The sequence below is a fragment of the Bison bison genome, unplaced genomic scaffold, assembly GCF_000754665.1.
Source record: "Bison bison bison isolate TAMUID 2011002044 unplaced genomic scaffold, Bison_UMD1.0 scf7180017864485, whole genome shotgun sequence".
Lineage (NCBI taxonomy): Eukaryota > Metazoa > Chordata > Mammalia > Artiodactyla > Bovidae > Bison > Bison bison.
This window is the reverse complement of record NW_011495045.1, coordinates 4102714-4127416: the sequence shown is the minus strand read 5'-3', so window position 1 is coordinate 4127416 and position 24703 is coordinate 4102714. Positions and strand designations below refer to the sequence as shown.

Genomic DNA, 24703 nt, shown 5'->3' with positions numbered 1-24703 from the left:
CTTGCTGCTTTTAATATTTGTTCTTTGTGTTTGATCTTTGTTAATTTGATTAATATGTGTCTTGGGGTGTTTCACCTTGGGTTTATCCTGTTTGGGACTCTCTGGGTTTCTTGGACTTGGGTGATTATTTCCTTCCCCATTTTAGGGAAGTTTTCAACTATTATTTCCTCAAGTATTTTCTCATGGTCTTTCTTTTTGTCTTCTTCTTCTGGGACCCCTAGGCTCTATTACAAAGCCACAGTTATCAAGACAGTATGGTACTGGCACAAAGACAGAAATATTGATCAATGTAACAAAATAGAAAGCCCAGAGATAAATCCACACACATATGGACACCTTATCTTTGACAAAGGAGGCAAGAATATACAGTGGATTAAAGACAATCTCTTTAACAAGTGGTGCTGGGAAAACTGGTCAACCACTTGTAAAAAGAATGAAACTAGAACACTTTCTAACACCATACACAAAAATAAACTCAAAATGGATTAAAGATCTAAATGTAAGACCAGAAACTATAAAACTCCTAGAGGAGAACATAGGCAAAACACTTTCCGACATAAATCACAGCAGGATCCTCTATGACCCACCTCCCAGAATACTGGAAATAAAAGCAAAAATAAATGGGACCTAATAAAACTTAAAAGCTTCTGCACAACAAAGGAAACTATTAGCAAGGTGAAAAGGCAGCCTCCATAATGGGAGAAAATAATAGCAAATGAAGCAACTGACAAACAACTAATCTCAAAAATATACAAGCAACTCCTACAGCTCAACTCCAGAAAAATAAATGACCCAATCAAAAAATGGGCCAAAGAACTAAATAGACATTTCTCCAAAGAAGACATACAGATGGCTAACAAACACATGAAAAGATGCTCAACATCACTCATTATCAGAGAAATGCAAATCAGAACCACTATGAGGTACCATTTCACGCCAGTCAGAATGGCTGCGATCCACAAGTCTACAAGCAATAAATGCTGGAGAGGGTGTGGAGAAAAGGGAACCCTCTTACACTGTTGGTGGGAATGCAAACTAGTACAGCCACTATGGAGAACAGTGTGGAGATTCCTTAAAAAACTGGAAATAGAACTGCCTTATGATCCAGCAATCCCACTGCTGGGCATACACACTGAGGAAACCAGAAGGGAAAGAGACACATGTACCCCAATGTTCATCGCAGCACTGTTTGTAATAGCCAGGACATGGAAGCAACCTAGATGCCCATCAGCAGATGAATGGATAAGCAAGCTGTGGTACATATACACAACGGAGTATTACTCAGCCATTAAAAAGAATACATTTGAATCAGTTCTAATGAGATGGATGAAACTGGAACCTATTATACAGAGTGAAGTAAGCCAGAAAGAAAAACACCAATACAGTATACTAACGCATATATATGGAATTTAGGAAGATGATAACAATAACCCTGTGTACGAGACAGCAAAAGAGACACCGATGTATAGAACAGTCTTATGGACTCTGTTGGAGAGGGAGAGGGTGGGGAGATTTGGGAGAATAGCATTGAAACATGTATAATATCATGTATGAAACGAGTCGCCAGTCCAGGTTCGATGCACAGTACTGGATGCTTGGGGCTGGTGCACTGGGACGACCCAGAGGGAGGGGAGGGGAGGGAGGAGGGTGGAGGGTTCAGGATGGGGAACGCGGGTATACCTGTGGCGGATTCATTTCGATATTTGGCAAAATTAATACATACTGTAAAGTTTAAAAATTAAAAAAAAAAAGTTTTATTGGATCACAGCCACATCTGTTCCATTAAGTATTATTTATGGCTGATTTTTCCACACAATGGCTAGTTGGATATTTGACAATGAAGATCACCATATGAATGGCCTACAAAGCCTAGACAATTTATTATCAGACCCTCTGAGTAATAGTTTGAAGATCCCTAGTTTAAATAATACTGCTATCCAATGGTTTATCATTGTAATCAGAAATTTTTATTTATTGAATATCTAAAGCCAAAATGCAAAGGTGATTTTTTCCCCTTGCAAAATTTTCCTGACAGTTAAGAAAATAGATGTAAAATGCTATTAGTCATTTCTTTATTCATTGCTTGCTTACTAGTCTTGTCATTCATTGCTCAGTTTTCATAAGATCAAGTGAAATTTCATTCTTGTTTTCTATAAATTTGAAAGTCACTACTTAATACCAGGTGCTCTTATGCCTCCTCCTATTCCCCCACCCAAGAAGATTTTGAAATAGAAAGGATTCTTCTCTGTGATGATGAATCTGGGTCTTTTCTGTCTGTTTAATTCCAATTTATAATATTAAGCATGATATTAATTGTATTTAATATAATTATGCTAAACATAATTATTAATTAACATAATCCATTTCTCTTCTGTTTATAAATACTTCAGCTGATTTATTTGCCTTATCATTCACTACTACATCTCTGCAAATTACACATCTGATATGAAATCGCTCAGTCGTGTCTGACTCTGCAACCCCATGCACTGTAGCCCACCAGGCTCCTCCGTCCATGGGATTTTTCAGGCAAGAATACTGGAGTGGGTTGCCATTTCCTTCTCCAGGAGATCTTCCTGATCCAGGGATTGAACCCAGGTCTCCCGCCTTGTAGGCAGACTCTACTGTCTGAACCATACGTAATTAGTAATTGGTGAATGTAACAGAATTCACTTATTAGGGATGGGAACTATAGTTCAAAAATTCCGTAAAATGATAAAACAAATCCTGAAAGTTCACTTTATCTTAAGTAGAAATATATGTTACTAATACTTATTTTAAAAAGATAGTTGTAGAATTTTAGAATGTTAGGATGTATGTTGAGAGAGTCAGCAGAGAACAGTAGTTTTCAAACTTCAATGTGCATTAGAATCATCTGAATAGCTTGTTAAAATACAAAATTTGGAACCAACTCTCTAGAGTTTCTGATTCAATAAGTCTGAGGTGGGCCTGAGAATTTACATTTTTAAGAAGTTCCCATTTGATGCTGATGCTGCTCCTGGGGAAACTGCACTTTAAGAACTGTAATAAGGAAGGAATGGCTGACCACTCAGACATTACCTCAGAGAGTTATCAGGATAGTGTGTGTTCTCAGCCAGTAGGCCTGTATAAATGTTAGGCTTGGATCATAAAGAAGGCTGAGCACTGAAGAACTGATACCTTTGAATTGTGGTGCTGGAGAAAACTCTTGAGAGTCCCTTGGACTGCAAGGAAATCAAACCAGTCAATCCTAAAAGGAAATCCACCATGGATATTCATTGGTAGGACTGATGCTGAAGCTGAAGCTCCAGTACTTTGGCCACCTGATGCAAAGAGCCAACTCACTGGAAAAGACCCTGATACTGGAAAGGACTGAAGGCAAAAGAAGAAGAGGGTGGCAAAGAATGAGATGGTTAGATAGCATCATCAACTCTATGAACATGAGTGTGAGCAAACTCAGGGAGATAGTGAAAGACAGGGAAGCCTGGCGTGCTTCAGTCTATGGGGTCACAAATAGTTGGTCATGACTTAACAACTGAACAACACAGCAATAACTCAGCCCTGTTGTATACTTAGAAGAGATCTGACACTGTGACCCATACTGTTCAAATCCAAGAAACATAGATAAGCCAGAATCTCCATTTATTGCAGCTACTATGTGAACCAGATACTTGGAATGATAGAGCATGGTCTCTTATATCCTATATTATTTTGATGGACACCCTGACAATGCAAGTTCTTGCTCTTTGAGCTCCTTTAAAAAGTAGACTAATAAGTATCTCTTTGTTTTTGTTGTTACTGTTATTAATGTTGCTTGGATTTTATTTCAACTCTGGCTTGTTTCCTTTAGGAGACTTTCATTAATGCTTATCCTCACATTTATAAACTATACTTTAGGATAGGGTTGCTTTCACAGAGGTAGCTAACTGCATACATTATCTATTTCCCTCTTATCAGTAATCTTACTATTTCTTTTTTCATTTTTAATTGAGGCATGGTTGATGTATGATACTAATATAAGTTGCAGGTGTAAAATACAGTGATTCATAATTTTTACAGGTTATAATCAATTTAAAGTTATTATAAAAGACTATATTCCTTTATTTTGTAGTATATCCTTCTATCGTATTTCATACATAATACCATGTGCCTCTTAATTTCCTGTGCCTGTGTTGCCCCTCTCACCTTTCTTCTCCCCACTGGTAACCACTAGTTTGTTCTCTATATCTGTGAATATACTTCCTTATTATATTCACTAGTTTTTTGTATTTTTTAGGTTCCATCTTCTTTATCCATTCATCTAGTGACGAACACTTAAGTTGCTACCATATCTTAGCTATTGTAAATAATGCTGCTATGAATATTGGGGTGCGTTTATCTTTCAAATTAGTGTGGTGTTTTTTTGTCTTTTTGGACATATACTCAGGAGTATAATTGGTTGGTCAAATAGTAGTTCTATTTTTTAGCTTTTTTACAAGAATCCATACTGTTTTCCACAGTGACTGCACCAATTTACATTCCCACCAACAGTATATGAGGGCTTCCTTTTCTCCACATCATTGCCAACATTTGTTATCTGTGTTCTTGTTGATGACAGCCATTCTGATAGGTGTGAGGTGATATCTCATTGTGGTTCTGATTTGCATTTACCCGATAATGAGCTATGTTGAGCATCTTTTCGTGTGTTTGTATGTCCTTTTTTGGAGAAATGTCTGTTCAAGTCTTCTGCTCATTTTAAAAATTAGGTTACTTGTTTTTTGATGTATGAGCTGTGGACCAAGGAGCCTGGTGGGCTACAGTCCATGGAGTCGCAAAGAGTCAGACACAACTGAGTGACTTCTCTTCTTCTTCACTTGGATATTAAACCCCTTATTAGTCATATAATTTTCAAACATTTTCTCCCATTCAGTAGGTTGTCTTTTCATTTTGTCAGTGATTTCCTTTGCTGTACAAAAGATTTTCTTCTAGGGGTTTTATGATTTCCAGTCTTACATCTAGGTCTTTAATTCATTTTAAATTTATTTTTGTACATGAATGTTAGATAGAATTCTAAGTTCATTCTTTTGTATGTACCTATCAAGTTTTCTCAACTCCACTTATGAAAGAGACTATCTTTTGCCCATTGTATATTCTTGCCTCCTTTGTCATGGACTAATTGACCAAATTATCATTGACTAATAAATTATGAATTAATTATTAAGTAATTATTTGTGGGCTCTCCAGTTCTGTTCACCTGTGTTTCCCTTTTAATGACTTTACCATACTGTTTTGATTACTGCAACTTTGTAGTATAATCTGAAGTCAGGGAGCCTGATTCCTCCAACTCTGTTCTTCTTTCTCAAGATTCCTTTGTTTACATGAAGTCTTTTGTCTTTGCACACAAATTTTTAAATTTTTCATTCTAGTTCTGTGAAAAATGCCATTGGTAATGATAAGTATTGCATTGAATCTGTTGATTGCCTTGGGTAGTATAGATCATTTTGATAATACTGATTCTTCCAATCCATGAACATGGTCTATCTTTCCACCTGTTTGTCTCATCTTCTATTTCTTTCATCAGTGTCTTACAGTTTTCAGAGTATATGTCTTTTGCCTCGTTAGGTAGATTTATTCCTAAGTATTGTATTCTTTTTGATGAAATGGTAAAATTTGTCTTAATTTCTCTCTGATACTCCATTGTTGGTGTACAGAAATGCAGTGGATTTCTGTGTGTTAATTTTGTATCCTACAACTTTACCAGATTCATTGATCTCTAGTAGTTTTCTCTTGCGCATTTAGGATTTTCTATGTGTGTTGTTATGTCACCTGCAATCTGTGACAGTCTTACTTCTTCCCTTCCAAGATGGATATCTTTTATTTCTTCTTCTCTGATGGCTGTGGCCAGAATTTCAAATACTGTGTTGAATAAAAATGTCAAAAGTGGGCATCTCTGTCTCATTCCTGATCTTAGAGGAAATGCTTTTAGCTTTTCACATTCCAGCATGGGGTTAGCTGTGGTTTGTCATATAGGGTTTTTATTATGCTGAGATTTATTCTCTCTATACACACTTTCTGGAGAGTTTTTATCATAAATAGATGCTGAATTTTTCAAAAGCTTTTTCTGCATCTATTGAAATAACTATATGGTTATTAACCATATAGTTTTTCTTTTCTTTTTTTAATTTAAATGTATTTATTTTAATTGGAGGCTAATTACTTTACAATATTGTATTGGTTCTGCCACACATCAACATGAATCCGTCATGGGCGTACACGTGTTCCCCATCCTGAACCCCCTCTCCCACCTCCCTCCCCGTACCATCCCTCCGGGTCATCCCAGTGCACCAGCCCCAAGGATCCTGTATCAGTTTTTCATTCTTAGTTTGTTAATGTGGTATCTAACATTTATTGGTTTACAGATAATAAAAATTCTCCTCATCTCTGGAATAAGTCCCACTTGATCCTGGTGTATGATTATTTTAATGTTTTGTAGGATTCATTTTGCTAATATTTTGCTGAGGATTTTTGTGTCTGTATTCATCAGTGATGTGAAGTGAAAATGTTAATCACTCAGTCGTGTCTGACTCTTTGTGTCCCCATGGACTGTAGCCCACCAGGCTCCTCTGTTCATGGAATTCTCCAGGCAAGAATACTGAAGTGGGTAACCATTCCCTTCTCCAGAGTATCTTCCTGACACAGGGATCGAACCCAGGTCTCCCTCTCTACAAGCAGATTCCTTACCATCTGAGCCAAGGAAAGCCCCAGTGATAGTGGTTGATAATTTTCTTTTTTGTGTGTGATGTTTTTGTCTGGTTTTGGTATTAGGGTGATGCAAACCTCACAGATGGAGAAGGCAGTGGCAACCCACTGCAGTACTCTTGCCTGGAAAATCCCATGGATGGAGGACCCTGGTAGGCTGCAGTCCATGGGGTCGCTGAGGGTCAGATATGACTGAGCAACTTCACTTTCACTTTTTACCTTCATGCATTGGAGAAGGAAATGGCAACCCACTCCAGTGTTCTTGCCTGGAGAATCCCAGGGACGGGGGAGCCTGGTGGGCTGCTGTCTATGGGATCACACAGAGTCGGACACAACTGAAGTGACTTAGCAGTAGCAGCAAACCTCATAGAATGGTCTCAGGAGTATTCCTTGCTCTGCAGTATTTTGGAATATTTTGAGGATTATTCTCTAAATGTTTGGTAGAATTCACCTATGAAGCCATCTAGTCCTGGACTTTTGTTTGTTGGGAGTTTTAAAATGGTTGAAGAGGAAGATGTTGCTTATGACTTCAGTACAGATTATGCATAATAGAACCATGTACTTTTAAAAAGAGTTTTATTGGGGATCATTTTTAACATTTTGTGCAGACTGCTAAGCTGTTCTGCATGTGATATACTGGTTTCTCATGGGTATAATAAGCTGTGTAAATTTTGAGTATGTATATGCTGATATAGTCATTTAAAAAATTAGGGAATTTAGAAAAATTGCTGATTTAATTTAATTACTGGTAATTCAGTTCAGTTCAGTCACTCTGTTGTGTCTGACTCTTTGCCACCCCCTGGACTACAGGACGCCAGACTTTTCCTTTCCATCACCAACTCCTGGAGCTTGCTCAGACTCATGTCCATCGAGTTGATGATGCCATCCACCATCTCATTCTCTGTCATTCCCTTCTCCTCCTGCTTTCAATCTTTCCCAGCATCAGGGTCTTTTCCAGTGAGTCAGTTCTTCACATCAGGTGGCCAAAGTATTGGTGCTTCAGCTTCAGCTTCAGTATCAGTCCTTCCAATGAATATTCAGGACTGATTTCCTCTAGGATTGACTGGTTTGATCTCCTTGCTCTCCGAGGGACTCTCAAGAGTCTTCTCAAACACCACGGTTCAAAGCACCACGTCCTCAGCACTCAACTTTCTTTTTTAAAAGTAATTTATTATTTAATTGAAGGATAATTGCTTTATAGAATTCTGTTGTTTTCTGTAAAACCTCAACATGAATCAGCCATAGGTATACATATGACCCGTCCCTCTTGAACCTCCCTCCCATCTCCCTTCCCATCCCACACCTCTAGGTTGATACAGAGCCCCTGTTTGGGTTCCCTGAGACATATAGCAAATTCCCATTGGTTATCTATTTTACATATGGTAATGTAAGTTTCCATGTTACTTTCTCCATATATTTCACCCTCTCCTTCCCTCTCCCTGTGTCCATAAGTCTGTTCTCTATGCCTGTTTCTCCATTGCTGCCCTGCAAGTAAATTCTTTGGTACCATCTTTCTAGATTCCATATATATGTGTTAGTATATGATATTTCTCTTTCACTTTCTGACTGACTTCACTGTAAGTTCTGTATAATAGGCTCTAGGTTCATCCACCTCATTAGAACTGACTCAAATGCTTTCCTTTTTATGGCATGCTCAGCTTTCTTTATGGTCCAACTCTCACATCCATACATGACTACTGGAAAAGCCATAGATTTGATTAGACTGACCTTTGTCAACAAAGTAATGTCTCTGCTTTTTAACATGCTGTCTAGGTTTGTCATAGCTGTTTTCTCAAGGAGCCAGTGTCTTTTTTAATTTCATGGCTATAGTCACCATCTGCAGTGATTTTGGACCCCAAGAAGATAAAGTCTCTCACTGTTTCCATTGTTTTTGCATCTATTTGCCATGAAGTGATGGGACTGGATGCCGTGATCTTAATTTTACAAATGTTTAGTTTTAAGCCAGCTTTTTCACTCTCCTCTTTCACTTTCAGCAAGAGTCTCTTTAGTGCTTCTTTGCTTTCTGCCATAAGGGTGGTGTCATCTGCATATCTGAGGTTACTGATATTTCTTCTGGCAATCTTGTTTCCAGCTTGTGCTTCATCCAGCCTGGCATTTCACATGGTGTACTCTGCATATAAGTTAAATAAGCAAGGTTACAATATACAGCCTTGACATACTCCTTTCCCAGTTTTGAACCGGTCCATTGTTCCAGTCCAGTTCTAACTGTTGCTTCTTGACCTGCATATAGATTTCTCAGGAGGTAAGCAAGGTGGTCTGGTATTCCCATCTCTTAAAAAATTTTCCACAGTTTGTTATGATCCACACAGTCAAAGGTTTTGGTGTAGTCAATAAAGCAGAAGTAGAGGTTTTCCTGGAATTCTCTTGCTTTTTCTATGATCCAGTGGATGTTGGCAGTTTGATCTCTGGTTCCTATGCCTTTTCTAAATCTAGCTTGTACATCTGGAAGTTCTCAGTTCATGTACTGTTGAAGCCTTGCTTGGAGAATTTTGAGCATTACTTGGTAGCATGTGAGATGAGTACTGGTAATTGGTCTGTTCGAATTTTGTATTTCTTCTTTGTTCTGTCTTAGGAGATTTGCTTTTCTAGGAATCTGTCCATATCATCTAGGTTGTCCATTTTCAGCATACAGTTGTTTGTAGTAGTTGTGTCTTATGATTCTCTGAATTTCTGTGGTGTCAGTTTTAACTTCTCCTTTTTCATTTCTGATTTTATTGATTTGGACCCTCTCCCTTTTTTCTTAAGTGTCTGGCTAAATGTTTATCAATTTTGTTTATCTTTACTAAGAACCAGCTTTTAGTGTCTTTGAGCTTTTCTATTATTGTTTTTTCTATTACTTATTTCAGTTCTGATGTTTATAATTTCTTCCCTTTTACTAACTTTGGGATGTTTTTTGTTCCTCTACTTCTAGGTGTAAGGTTAGGTTGTTTATTTGAAAGTTTTCTTGTTTGCTGAGGTGAGCTTGTATTGCTATAAAATTCCCACTTAGAATTGCTTTTGTTGCTTTCCATTGGTTTTTGGATCTTTGTTCTTTTGTTTTCACTTGTCTATAGAATTTTTTTTTTTAATTTTTCTTCTATTTCTTCAGCGATTCATTGATTGTCTAGTAGTATATTGTCTGGTCTGCACATGTTTGTGGGTTGTTTGTTTTTTTTTCATTTTTTTCTTGTAGCTGCTTTCAGTCTCATAGTGTTGTGGTCAAAAAAGATGCTTGATCTGATTTCCGTTTTCTTAAATTTACAAGGCTTATTTTTAGCCTCACATGTGATTTATCCCAGACAATGTTCTATGTGCACTTGTAAAGAACATGTATTCTGCTGTCTTCAGATAGAATGCTTTACATATACCACTTAAGTTCTTCTGTTCTAATATTTCATTTAAGCCCAGTGTTTCCTTATTGATTTTCTTTCTGGATGATCTGTACATTGATAGAAGTGGTGTGTTAGAGTCCCCTATTATTATTGTGTGACTGTCAATTTCTCCATTTATGCCAGTTAGTATTTGTTTATGTACTTAGGTGCTCCAATGTTGGGTGCATATATATTTACAGTTGTTCTATATTTTTCCTGGATTGATACTTTGATTATTATGTAGTATCCATCTTCAGTGGTCTTTACCATATAGTCTATTTTATCTGATATAAAACATGCTGGGGCTTCCCTGATAGCTCAGTTGGTAAAGAATCTGCCTGCAATGCAGGAGACCCCAGTTCAATTCCTGGGTTGGGAAGATCCCCTGGAGAAGGGATAGGCTACCCACTCCAGTATTCTGGCATGGAGAACTCCATGGACAGTCTATGGGGTTGCAAAGAGTTGGATACAACTGAGCGACTTCCACTTCACTAAGACCTGTGACCATGGGTTTCTTTTGATTTCCATTTCCTTGGACTTTTTTTTTTCATATGCTCACATTCACTCTGTGTGTGTCTTCAGATATGAAGTGAATCTCTTGTCAGCAGCATATATTTAGGTCTGGATTTTGTATTTATTCAGCCACTTTGTCTTTTGATTGGAGAGTTTAGTCCATTTACATTTAAGGTAAATATTGATATATATTTTCTTACTGCCATTTTGTTAGTTGTTTTGGAGCTGTTAGTCTAGGTCTTCTTTTATTGTCTTCTCTTGTGACTTGATGACTCTTTAATGTTATGTTAGGATTCCTTTTTCTTCTTAGGGTATATGTCTATTACAGATTGTTGGTTTATGGTTACCATGTGGTTTTTATATAGCTATATATATATTTGATTATTTAAAGTAACTGATTGGTTCAAGATTGAGAAAAGAGTATAACAAGGCTGTCTTCTGTCACCCTGTTTGTCTAATCTGTACACTGAGCACATCATGAGAAATACCAGGCTGGATGGGTTACAAGCTACAATCAAGATACACAGGAGAAGCATCAACCACCTCAGATATGCAGATAATACCACTCTAATGGCAGAAAGCGAAGAGGAACTAAAGAGGCTCTTGATGAGGGTGAAGGAGGAGAGTGAAAGAGCTTGCATAAAACTAAATATTAAAAGACTAAGATCAGGGCATCGCACCCCATTACTTCGGCAAATAGAGGAGAAAAAGATGGAAGTAGTAACAGGTTTCCTCTTCTTGGGCTGTAAAATCAGTGTGAATGGTAACTGCAGCTGTGAAACCAGAAGACATTTACTTCTTGGCAGGAAAGCTTTGACAAACCTAGAAGTGTTTTGAAAAGCAGAGACATTACTCTGCCAACAACGGTCCATACAGTCTAGGCTATGTTCTTCCCAGTGGTCATGTACAGTTGTGAGGGCTGGACTGTAAAAAAGGTGGAGTGCCTTCAAACTGTGGTGCTGGAAAAGATTCCTGAGAGTTCCTTGGAGAGCAAGGAGATCAAACCAATCATTCTTAAGGGAAATCAACCCTGACTGCTTGTTGAAAGGACTGATACTGAAGCTGAAACTCCAGTATTTCAGTCATCTGGTGTAAACAGCTGACTCTTTGGAAAAGCCCCTAGTGCTGGGAAGGATTGAAGGCAGGAGGAGGAAAGGGTGTCAGAGGATAAGATACCTGGGTGGCATCACCGATGCGGTGGACATGAACTTGGGCAAATTTCAGGAAATGGTAAGGGACAGGGAGGCCTGGCATGTGGCACTCCATGGGGTTGCAAACAGTCAGACACAACTAGATGACTGAACAACAGCAGACGTTACTGATCTCTTAAGTTTGAAAACAATTTAACAATGTTGCATTTTTACCTGTGCCCCATGTTTATGATCGGCTTCCCCAGGGGCCCAGTGGTGAAGAATCTGCTTGCATTGCAGGAGACACAGGAGACATGGGTTCAGTCTCTGGGTTGGGAAGGGGAAGATCCACTAGAAGAGGGCATGGCAACCCACTCCAGTATTCTGGCTGGGAAAATCCCATGGACAGAGGAGCCTGCCTGGCTATGGTCATGAGGTTTCAAAGAGTCAGACACGACTGAAGCGACTGAGCACACATGTTTACTGATTGGGACATTATATTTTACAACCTTTTGTGTGCACCTTAACTACTTACCGTGTGTATAGATGATTTTGCTACTTTTTTCTTTAACCTTTCTACTGTCTTTAAATGTGATTGGCCTACTACCCTTACTGAATATTTGCCTTTACCAGTGAAATTTTTCCTTTCATAATTTTCATATTTCTAGTTATGGCCTTGTCTACTTAGAGAAATCCCTTTAACATTGCTTATAAAGTTGGTTTGTGATGCTGAACTCTTTCAGCTTTTACTTCTCTGTAAGACTTTTTGATCTATCTTCCAAATCTGAAGGAAAGCTTTGCTGGGTAATTCCATGGTTGTAGGTTTTTCTCTTTCATCATTGAAAATATATCATGTCACTCCCTTCTGGTTTGCAGACTCTCTGCTGAAAAGTCAAGCTGATTGCCTTAAGAGAGTTCCTTTGTAGATATGTTATTGCTTTTCCCTTGTTGCTTTTAGTAAGTATTCACTCATATCTATGGGCAGTTCTAGTCATTCCCATAGTATTATTTGTGTAGCTGTCTTTGTATGATTACAAATATGACATTTCTTTTAAGTGGTAGCTGCCTTCCTTGTATTCGCATATCATTTAGTTCACTGCTAATTTTACACTCAGTATAACTGAAGCTGTGTTCATTGCCTCTTCCTTCACCACAATAGGTTTTCTTTCCTGTGTTCTTCATGTTTTTTAATCTCAAAAATGTATAAATTAATACAGAGGATTATATGTGTTAATGCAATGTATTATTTAATACAGTGTAATTAAAATAATTACAGAGGATTTGAATAATAGCAGATTACCCAAAGCTGCTGCTGCTGCTAAGTCACTTCAGTCGTGTCCAACTCTTTGGGATCCCATGGACTGTAGCCCACCAGGCCCCTCTGTCCATGGGATTCTCTAGGCAAGAATACTGCAGTGGATTGTCATGCCTTTCTCCAGGGTATCTTCCTGACCCAGGGATCAAACCCGAGTGTCCTGCAGCTCCTGCTTTGAAGGCAGATTCTTTACCACTGAGCCACCGGGGAAGCCCAGATTATCCAAAGCAGTTTTAAAACAAGAAAAAGTTCGTAGACTTATACTGCCTAATTTTGTGATTTGCTCTGTAAAGATAGAATAATAAGGCAATGTGATTCTGACATAGATTAATCTTTAAAATGATCAGTGAATCTGTTGAACCTATTTACAGAGAAGAAGTGTAGATGGAGACATAGAAAATGGTCTGGTGGACAGAGCAGGGGAAAGAGGAGAGGGTAGGACAACTTGAGAAAGTAGCATTGACATATACACTCTTATCATGTATAAAATAGATAACTAGCAGGAGGCTGCTCTGTAACACAGGGAACTGAACCTGATGCTCTGATGACCTAGAGGAGTGGAATGGGTATGGCGGGGAAGGTTCAGGAGGGAAGGGTTATAAATACAATTATGACCCATTTGCATTGATGTGTAGCAGAGACCACCACGACATTGTAAAGCACTTAGCCTCCAATTGAAAAAAAAGGGAAGGAAAAAAGTATAAGTTCATCCTAACATAGAATTTTCAAGATATTCTATATTCTATAATGAAGTTTGTTGATAAACTTTAAAGAAAAAAAATAGAAAGCCCAAAAATAGACCTGTTCTCTGTAGTCATGTGATTTTTCAACAAAGGTACCAAAGCAATCCTGAGGAAAGGAAAAGGTGATCATATAGAAAAACAAAATGAAGCTAAGCCCCTACCTTATACCATAAACCAAAATTAATTTAATGTAAATTGTAAACTTAGTTGTAAAAACTAAACTCATACAGACTTTAGTGAAAAACATAGGAGAGTATCTTCATGACTTGGGAATAGGCAAATATTTCTTTAAAAGGACACAAAAAATCATTATAAAAATGATAAAGTAGGCTTCATCAAAATTAAAACTCTTTTAAGTTTTAAGAAAATGTACAGGCAAATCATAGATGAGAGAAAATATTTGCAAACATTTAACAGAGGATATACATATATATTTATGTGTAATAGTGCATAGGTGCATGTATGTATGTATGTATATATCTATACTCAGAAAATAGATACATATGCACATACATCCAGGATATATAAAAAATTTCCACAACTCAATAATAAAAAGAATATGTAACACAATATTTTTAAGATTTGAAGACAAGGGAGTGTGGTTCAAGATGGTAGAGTAGAAGGACGTGCGCTCATCTCCTCCTGTGAGAGCACCAAAATTGCAGCTATCAACAGGAAGACTCTGGAACCCACCAAAAAAATGATTCCCCACATCCAAAGACAAAGGAGAAGCTACAGTGAGACGGTAGGAGAGACACAGTCATAATAAAATCAAGTCCCATACCTGCTGGGTAGGCAGCCCACAAACTGGAGAACAATAATACCAAAGAAATTCTCCCACTATTGTGAAGGTTCTGACCCCCATCACAGGCTTTTTAGTCTGGGGATCTGGCAAAGAGACTAGGAATCCCCAGGAAACCTGACTTTGAAGGCTAACAGAATTTGATTACAGGACTTCCACAGGACTGGGGGAAACAGAGAAAGAAAAAACTTTAAAAAGACTTGGAGACAATTCACAAATTAATATATATGAATGACCAATAAGAACATGAATGTTCAACATTATTAGTCATCAGAGAAATGCAAATTAAAATCTTATTGAGATGCTACTATATATCCACTAGAATGACCAAAATTTTAAAGATTAACAATGCCAAATGTTGATATGGTTGTGAAGTAACTAGAATTATCCTGCAATATTAAGTTTAAAAATTGCAGAGGAAGGAACACTTTTGAACTCATTCTGTGAGGCCACCATCACCCTGATACCAAAACCAGACAAAGATATCACACACAAAAAGGAAACTACAGATCAGTATTACTGAAGAATGTAAACAGAGAAATCCTCAAGAAAGTACTAAACTGAATCCAGCAACTCATTAAAAGAATCATACATCATGGTCAAGTGGAATTTATCTTAAGAATACAAAGATTTTTTTCAATATCTACAAATCAGTATGAAACACCACATGAATAAAGTGAAGGATAAAAACCATATAATCATTTCAATAGACACAGAAAAATTATTGACAAAATTCAATGCCTGTTTATGATTGAAAAACTCTTCAGAAAGTGTGCAAAGGGAACTTGTGTTGCTGTATAGTCACTAAATTGTGTCCAGCTCTTTGTGACCCCATGGACTGTAGCTTCCCAGGCTCCTCTGTCCATATTTCCCAGGCAACCATACTGGAGTGGGTTGCCATATCCCTCTCAGGGAATCTTCCCAACCCATGAATAGGACTCCTGTCTCCTCCATTGGCAGGTGGATTCTTTACTGCTGAGCCACCAGGAAAGCCAAATGTAACTTACCTCGACATAATAAGGGCCATATACAACAAACCCACAGCAAGCATCATTCTTACTGGTGAAAAACTGAGAGCATTCTTAAGATTAGGAACAAGACAAGGATGTCCACTCTCCCCACTATTATTCAATATAATTTTGGAAGTCATAGTGACAGCAATCAGAGGAGAAAAAGAAAGGAATCCATATTGGAAAAGTTAAACTGTCACTGTTTGGAGATAACATGATACTATACATAGAAAATTCTGAAGATGCTACCAGAAAACTACTAGAGCTCATTGATGAATTTACAAAGTTGCAGGATATAAAATTAACACACAGAAATCTCTTGCATTCTTATACACTAACAATGAAAGATCAGAAAATCAGAGAAACAACCCCACTCACCATCATATTAAAAAGAATAAAATGCCTAGGAATAAAACTACCTAATGATGCAAGACTTCTACTCAGAAAACTGTAAGATACTGCTGAAAGAATTGAAGATGATGTAAACAGATGGAGAGATAGACCATGTCTATTGATTGGAAGAATCAATATTGTGAAAATGACTGTAGTACCCAAAGCAATCTACAGATTTAATGTAAGTCCTATCATATTACTAAGATCATTTTCCATTACATTAGAACAAAAAATTTTGCAAATAACCAAAACAGTCTTGAGAAAGAAAAATGGAGCTGAGGGAATCAAGCTTTCTGATTTTAGACTGTATTACAAAGCTACAGTCATCAAGACAATATGGTACTGGCAGAAAAAAAAGAAATATGAATCAATGGAACAGGGTAGAAAGTCCAGAGGTAAAATAAACCCACACACTTAGGGCCACTTAGTCTATAACAAAGGAGGCAAGAAGATGCAATGGACAAAAGACAGTTTTTTCAAAATATGGTGCTGGGAAAACTGGACAGCTACATGTAAAAAGAATGAAATTAGAACATTCCCTAACACCATACACAAAAATAAACTCACAGTATATTAAAGACATAAATGATAGGCCAGACACTATAAAACTGTTAGAAGGAAAACTTAGGCAGAACACTCTTTGGCATGGATCACAGCAAGATCTTTTTCAGTCCACCTCCTAGAGTAAAGAAAATAAAAACAAAAATAAACAAGTGGGACTTGAAAGCTTTTACACAGCAAAAGAAACCATAAACAAAATGAAAAGACAACCCTCAGAATGGGAGGAAATAATTGCAAGTGAAACAACTGATGAGATTAATCTCCAAAATATACAAATACTTTATGGAACTCAACATAAAAAGCAAACAACCCCATCAGAAAATGGGCAGAAGATCTAAACAGACATTTCTCCAAAGAATACATACAGATGGCCAACAAACATATCAAAAGATGGCTCAGCATCACTTTTTCATTAAGTAAATGCAAATTACAGCTACAATGAGGTATTACCTCACACCAATAAGAATGACCATCTCAAAAAATCTACAGGCAATAAATGCTGGCAAAGGTATGGAGAAAAGCGTGACTCTCCTAAACCATTGGTGGGAATGTAAATTAGTAAAGCTACTGTGGTGAACAGTATGGAGGTTTCTTTAAAAAGTAAAGGCAGAGTTGCCATGTGATCCGGCAATCCCACTCCTGGGCATCTATCCAGAGAAAACCATGATTCAAACAGATACATGCACCCCAGTGTTCACTGAAGCACTATTTACATTAGCCAGGACACAGAAGCAGACTAAATGTCCATCAACAGAGGAATGGGTAAAGAAGATGTGGTACATATGTACAATGGAGCGTTACTCAACCATAGAAAGAATTAAATAATGCCATTTGCAGCAACATGGAAGGACCTAGAGAGTGTCATACTGAGTGACATGAATCAAGGACAAATATGTGATATCACTTATATGGGGAATGTTAAAAACAGTTATCTACAAAACAGAAATAGAGTTACAGATGTAAGTTAACAAGAAAAAGCAGGGAGAGGGATAAATTGGGAGATTGGACTTGTCATATACACACTGCTAAATATAAATAGATAACTGATAAGTACTCAGTATTCTGAGTAGGCCAGGAAATTCTATTCACTCCTCTGTAATGGTTTATATGAGAAAGAATCTAAAAAAGAGTGGATATATGTATATGTGTAACTGATTCTTTTTGCTATACAGCTGAAGTTAGCACAACATTGTAAATCAACTATACTTCAATAAATAAAATATATATATACAAGCAAATCACAGACTAGAAGAAAATACTTGCAAAATTTGACAAAAGATAAATATATATTTATATATGCATATATGCATGTGTATATGTATGTGTGTGTATATATGCATATATGGCAACCCACTCCAATATTCTTGCCTAGAGAATCCTGTGGACAGAGGGGCCTGGTGGGCTGCTCTCCACAGGGTTGCACAGAGTCAGACATGACTGAAGTGACTTAGCATGCATGCATGCCTTGGAGAAGGAAATGGCAACCCACTTCAGTATTCTTGCCTGGAGAATCCCAGGGACAGAGGAGCCTGGTAGGCTGCCGTCTATGGGGTCGCACAGACTGAGTCAGATACGACTGAAGTGATTTAGCAGCAGCAGCAGCAGTATATGTATATCCAGGAGATAGATCCAGGATATATGAAAAATTCCTGATTTCAATAATAAATAAATATGATTTGGAGCAATTCACAAATTAGTATATGTAAATAACCAGTAAGAGCATGGGTATTCAACATTATTAGCCATCAGGAGTGCAAAATAAAATCTTAATGCGACATGCTATATATCCATTAGAATGGCCAAAATATAAAACGTTTACAAATGTTGACATGGTTGTGAAGTAACTGGAATTATCCTGGAATATTGTTGAAAATATAAATTAATATAACCATTTTGGAATACTTACTGGTAGTTTCTTTTTTTTTCCTAAAAATAGCATACAGCTATTCTGTGACCCACTGTGAGTTCTTTATTGAAGAAAAATGTAAACATAGGTTATAAAAAAAGACTAGTAGAAGTTTAATAGCAGTTTTACTCATAATAGCTAAAAACTGAAAAGAGCCCAGCTGTCCATCAATGGAATAAATAAGCAAACATGTATTTAAACAGTGGAATACTATTCATCAATATAAAGGAATGAATTGCTAATAAATGTAACAAAAAATACTGAGTTAAAAAATATCTTACACAAAAGAGTATATATAAGTTTCCATTAATATGAAATGCTAGAATAGGCAAAATTTCAGAGGGGAAAAAAATCATAATAATGGTTGCCTTAGGACTGATGGAGTAAGGATTAACTGTTGTAAGGAGTTTGAGGGATCTGGGGGTTGATGAATGAAAAAGCTATTATCATTGGACAGGTTTGCATAAGAAAAGTCCTCACAGCATGAGACTAGCTAGAGGCTTCTGGCCAAAAGAGAAGGAGGGCAAAGGAGTCCTGAGGTGAAGGAGACTGCAGTGACTGTCTCTGGAAGTTACATGTCTAAGTGATGTTGCTACTATCTCTGATAGTCACTACTATAGTAGTGACTTCAGGTCTTAAAACCCCAATCTCTATCTTATCAATGGCTAGAAGATGTTCAGTGTTGTTTTGTGGAATATACAAAGCAGGAAAGCTATAGTCCAGGCTCGATGCACGATACTGGATGCTTGGGGCTAGTGCACTGGGACGACCCAGAGGGATGGTATGGGGAGGGAGGAGGGAGGAGGGTTCAGGATGGGGAACACATGTATACCTGTGGTGGATTCATTTTGATATTTGGCAAAACTAATACAATTATGTGAAGTTTAAAAATAAAATTAAATTAAAAATAAATAAATAAAAGTCTGCTTGTTTGGGGTCATTTTTTTTTAATAATTGAGTGTATAAAAATGTTGGTTTATACAACATTTAGTTGGAGCTAATGGATCTCAGCCTTCAATGAAGAAATAACTCAGGCCAATACATAGAAGCCATCTTTATCTAATATAACAACTGAAAAGGAATAAGAGGAAAAATTTTTGGAGTGATGATAATGTTCTACATCTTGATAAGGGTTTAAATCACACAAGTGAATATATTTGTCAACACTCATGAAATATATACCTAGAATTTTACATTTCATTGTACATGATATGCATGCTAAAATACTCAGGGTGAAATGTACTGCTGTATCAGTTTGTACTGAAACACCAAAAATCAAATGGGTTAATAGATAGTTGGATAGATATGTGATAAAGCAAGTATAGTAAAATTTTAATAGTAGAATCTAGGTTGGGATATATATATGCTTATTATAAAAATTTTTTGCTTTTTGTTTAAAAAAGTTTATAATGAGATATTGAGGCCTACCAGGTCGAGATAGACTAAACATAACAAGAAGTACTGAGTAAAAAAATATCTTACACAAAGGAGTATGTGTAAGTTTTCATTACTATGAAAAGGGACCTGTTAGGAAACTATGCCATTGCATTAAAAAATAGAGAGAGAGCTTTGTATTTGTTGACCAATTTTAAAATATAATCTCTGTAGAAACAATCCTATGTTTGATCATTTGACTGAAGATGTGTGGTGTTTGCTCTTTTACAGAGAAAGTCCTTCTGCTAGCCTGGACACATGTGCATTTCTGTCATCATTTGTGTGCTCCAGTAGGACTCTGCTTATTGATGGCCGTGTAGAACTCAAGAGAGGCCTGCAGAGGCAGGAGCGGCATCTTTTCCTGTTCAATGATCTGTTTGTTGTGGCCAAAATCAAGTAAGTATACTGGATACTCTCTCCTGGTTTATCATTATAAAATTGCATTTCCACTAACAAAGATAACCTTTCTTTTCCATATCACTATAAGAATATGTGGCCTCTATTACCATAACTAATGTCTGAAGTGAGTTTTATGTTTGTTTTGTTTTTGAAAAAATGTTTCAATAGTTTATTCATCTAACAAGTGTTCATTTAAGTCCCGCTCTGTGCCATGCTCTGAATAAATATAGGGGAAACAGTGAAGAAGGTGATGGATATGGTCCCTGCTTTCCTGATGCTTTCATTTATAATGTGGATGGGGGGTGGAAATTACAAATTGTGCTTAGTGCCATGAAGAAAATAGGGTGAAGTGAAATATGGGATATATGTTAGGTAGGAAGAATAAAATCAATAAAGAATGAAAAATGACTAGCCATTCGGATATTAGGAGGGTGGGTATTCTAAGTAGAAGTAATAGCAGGTACAAAGCAGGCGGGGAAAGTTTGGCCCTTTGGAGTTGAAAGAAGGCCTATGTCACTGGAGCATAATAAGCAGGAAGAGAGTAATATAAATTGATATTGGAGAAATAGACAAGGATCGAGTTATCAGGACCTTTGTTGGCTGCATGAATTATCTATTGCCATATAACAAAGTATCCCAAAAGGTAACAGTTTATGACTACAAACGTCTTACATATTTTCTCCGAGTCAAGAATCTGGGAATTGTTTAGCCAGGTGTTTCTGGCTCAAGGGCCCTAATGAGGTTACAGTAGAGCTGTTGACCAGGTTTATAGTCATCTCAGAGCTTGAATGAATAGTCTTCAAACCTCCTAGATCACTCATGTGGATTCTGGCCATCCTCAGTTCCACAGTGGCTCCTGGCCAGAGGCTATAGTTCTTTTCCATGGAGGTCTCTCCACAGAGCTGCTCTTAACATGGAATTGTTTCCTTTAAAGTGAAAGATCCAAGGGAGTGAAGAAGAGAGTGTTGAAGGGAGTGTGTGTGTTCAGTCGCTTCAGGGTCCTTTGGTCCTTTGCGACCCCAAGGACCATAGCCACCAGGCACTTCTGTCCATGGGATTTCCCACCAAAAATATTGAAGTGGGTTGCCATGCCCTCCTCCAGGGGATCTTCCCAACCCAAGGATCGAACCCGTGTCTCCTACATCTGCATTGCAGGTGGATTTTTTACATTCTGAGCCATTGAGAAAGCCCTGTTGAAGGGAGAGAATGCTTAAAATAGAAGCTGCAGTCCTTTATAACCTAATTTTAAAAATCATTTCTAATGTAGGCTATTGGCCACACAGAATACTGGGAAGCCAGTATCTTTGGGGGCTATCTTGGTAGGCCATGGTAGAAGTTTACATTTTATTCCAATGGTTTTAATTAGGGGAGTAGCATAAAGGGGTACATATTTTTTTAACACTTTTTAAATACTCTTCTGGCTATAGTAGATAATGGATTAGAGGGTAGACAGGAGTAGAAACAAGGAGACTGGACTGGAGTCCTGATGAGAGATAATGGAGGCTTTATCTAAAGAAATGCCAGTTAAAAAAAGGATGCAGACATATTTGAATATACTTTCAGTTCAGTTCAGTTGCTCACTTGTATCCAACTCTTTATGACCCATGGACTGCAGCATGCCAGGCTTCCCTGTCTATCACCAACTCCCAGATCTCGCTCAAATTCATGTCCATTTAGTCGGCGATTCCATCTAACCATCTCATCCTCTGTTGTCCCCTTCTCCTCCTGCCTTCAATCTTTCACAGCATCAGGGTCTTTTCTAATGAGTCAGTTTTTTGCATCAGGTGGCCAAAGTATTGGAGCTTCAGAGTCAACATCAGTCCTTCCAATGAATACTCAGGATTGATTTCCTTTAGGATGGGCTGGTTTGATCCCCTTGCAGTCTAAGGGACTCTCCAAGAGTCTTCTCCAACAGCACAGTTCAAAAGTATCAGTTCTTTGACACTCAGCATTCTTTATACTCCAACTCTCACATCCATACATGACTACTGGAAAAACCATAACCTTGACTAGACGGACCTTTGTTGGCAAAGTAATGTCTCTGCTTTCTAATAGGCTGTCTAGATTTGCTGCAGCTTTCCTTCCAAGGAGCAAGCGTCTTTTAATTTCATGACTGCCATCACTATCTGCAGTGATTTTGGAGCCCCCAGTAATAAAGTCTGTACTATTTCCATTGTTTCCCCATCTATTTTCCATGTAGTGATTGATGGGATCAGATGCCATGATCTTCATTTTTTTAATGTTGAGTTTTAAGTCAACTATTTCACTCTCCTCTTTCACTTTGATTAAGAGGCTCTTTAGTTCCTCTTCACTTTCTTCCATAAGGGTAGTGTGATCTGCATGTCTGAGGTTATTGATATTTCTCCCAGCAATCTTGATTCCAGCTTGTGCTTCATCCAGCCTCGCATTTCGCATGATGTAATCTGCATATGACTTAAATAAGCAAGGTGACAATATATAGCCTTGGTGTACCCTTTTCCCAATTTGGAAACAGTCTATTGTTCCATGTCCAGTTCTAATTTGCTTCTTGACCTGCATACAGATTTCTCAGGAGGCAGATAAGGTGGTCTGGTATTCCCATCTCGTTCAGAATTTTCCACAGTTTATTGTGATCCACACAGTCAAAAGCTTTGGCATAGTCAATAAAGCAGAAAGAGGTACCCAAAAGAATTCATTTTTACTCAACATTAAATGCCAGTGCAATTAACATCCAACCTTGAACATGAAAGCTATACCTTGCTCTAATCCCTTTCTCATTGTTTTATGAAATATCATAAAATAGTAGTTTATCAAATCCAGTATCTCATCAAAGAGACTTTGGTCACTGGAGAAGAGTTTGCTTTTTTCTACTATCTGTACCCTCACATTTAAGTTATGCTATGTGATAAATAAGATGTGAATGGGGAGGTAATCAAGACTGTGGGTTAGAAAGATGCTGAGCTCACCTACCCCCATCAACACATGAAAACTACATCTTAATGTGAAGGACTTCTCACTGAAAAGTACCTAGAGACCAGCAGAAAGACCCTTTGGCAACCAAGGCTGTGAAGAAAGATCCACAGGAGTCATAAAGGAAGGGAGGGAAACAATGAGGTCAGGACACACATCCTTAACAATGTACAGAGAAGACGAGGGGTAAATCATGAGCTTGCATATCCTTCCTGGGGGTTTAGGAGTGTGAACCACATACTGGGCACACCAGCCAGCACTGGGAAGATAAGTCCCCTTAGCTGGTTTGAAAACCACTGACTGACAGGAGGGTGTAAGAGACTAAGACTCCCATCTTTGAAGAACATGGACACGCTCTTGTTTACTCTCAGAACAAGGCAAAGGAAGCAGGTTAAAACTACCTAGTGCTCTGACAGTAATGGACATCTCAGCATTGCCTCTAGCTCTTGTGCAAATACCAACTAGGATATAGGCTAATATTGCCAAAGCAAGTGTGCACTTTTGAGGGACAGAGCCAACTCAGACCCAGCACTGCAATTAAATGTGGCAGGGACGTTTATTGCTGGCACTCACGGAAGGCAGTGGATCAGGAGCTGTCTGCAGATCTGACTGGCATGCTGGAGCCATCCCAGTGCATGCCCTAGTTGCACCAGCTGCCTGCTCTAACCTCTCTTTCTGCGTTCCTACTCCCCTCTGCAGTGAAGGTACTATGGCTAGGAGAGGGGAGAATACATACGTAGAGGGACCAGAACAAGCTCATATCTGACCTTCAGGGTTTCTGCCCAAACACTTTGGACCTGACCCTGCCACCAGTAAGATGGTGATGGCCACTGAACATAGTAAAAGCCCCAATTCACACTTGGCTCTGGCTTTAGCCCCTCAATTTCCACCCCTACCTTTTACCAAGGTGATAGATGCCAGCACCCAGGAGGATGATACAACCTGTGCTCAGTTGAGATCGAGCTCTCCCACCAAAGCCATTGGGAATACACAGACTTGAATAGGCTTGAATAGTGATGCTCCCACACAAGGACACATCTTCAAGACTGGGATAGGTAATTATTCACCACATTTCATAGAGACAGAAAGTTAACCAAAATGAAAAGAAAGAAGAATTTGTTTCAAACAAAAGAACAAGAAAAAACTTTTAAAAAACAACTAGAGGATAGATGAACACAGTGAGAATTTTGACAAGGAAGTGGGAAATGTAAACAATACTGGTCAGAGTTCAAGAATACAATAACTGAAATGAAAAGCAGACTAGAATTGCAGAGGAAGGTAAACTTCCAAACTCATTCTATGAGGCCACCATCACCCTAATACCAAAACCTGACAAAGATCCCACAAAAAAAGAAAACTACAGGCCAATATCACTGATGAACATAGATGCAAAAATCCTTAACAAAATTCTAGCAATCAGAATCCAACAACACATTAAAAAGATCATACACCATGATCAAGTG

At 37.9% G+C, this 24703-nt stretch overlaps 1 protein-coding gene across 1 annotated transcript in view; it reads left to right on the top strand.

The window, feature by feature from the left end:
- ARHGAP20 (Rho GTPase activating protein 20) overlaps positions 1-24703 on the top strand; it is a 195270-nt gene that overhangs the window by 73303 nt on the left and 97264 nt on the right. Inside the window, exon 2 of the mRNA XM_010862859.1 lies at positions 20124-20288. Within this exon, the coding sequence (XP_010861161.1) occupies positions 20124-20288 (165 nt within the window). The remainder of the gene's footprint in view (positions 1-20123; positions 20289-24703) is intronic.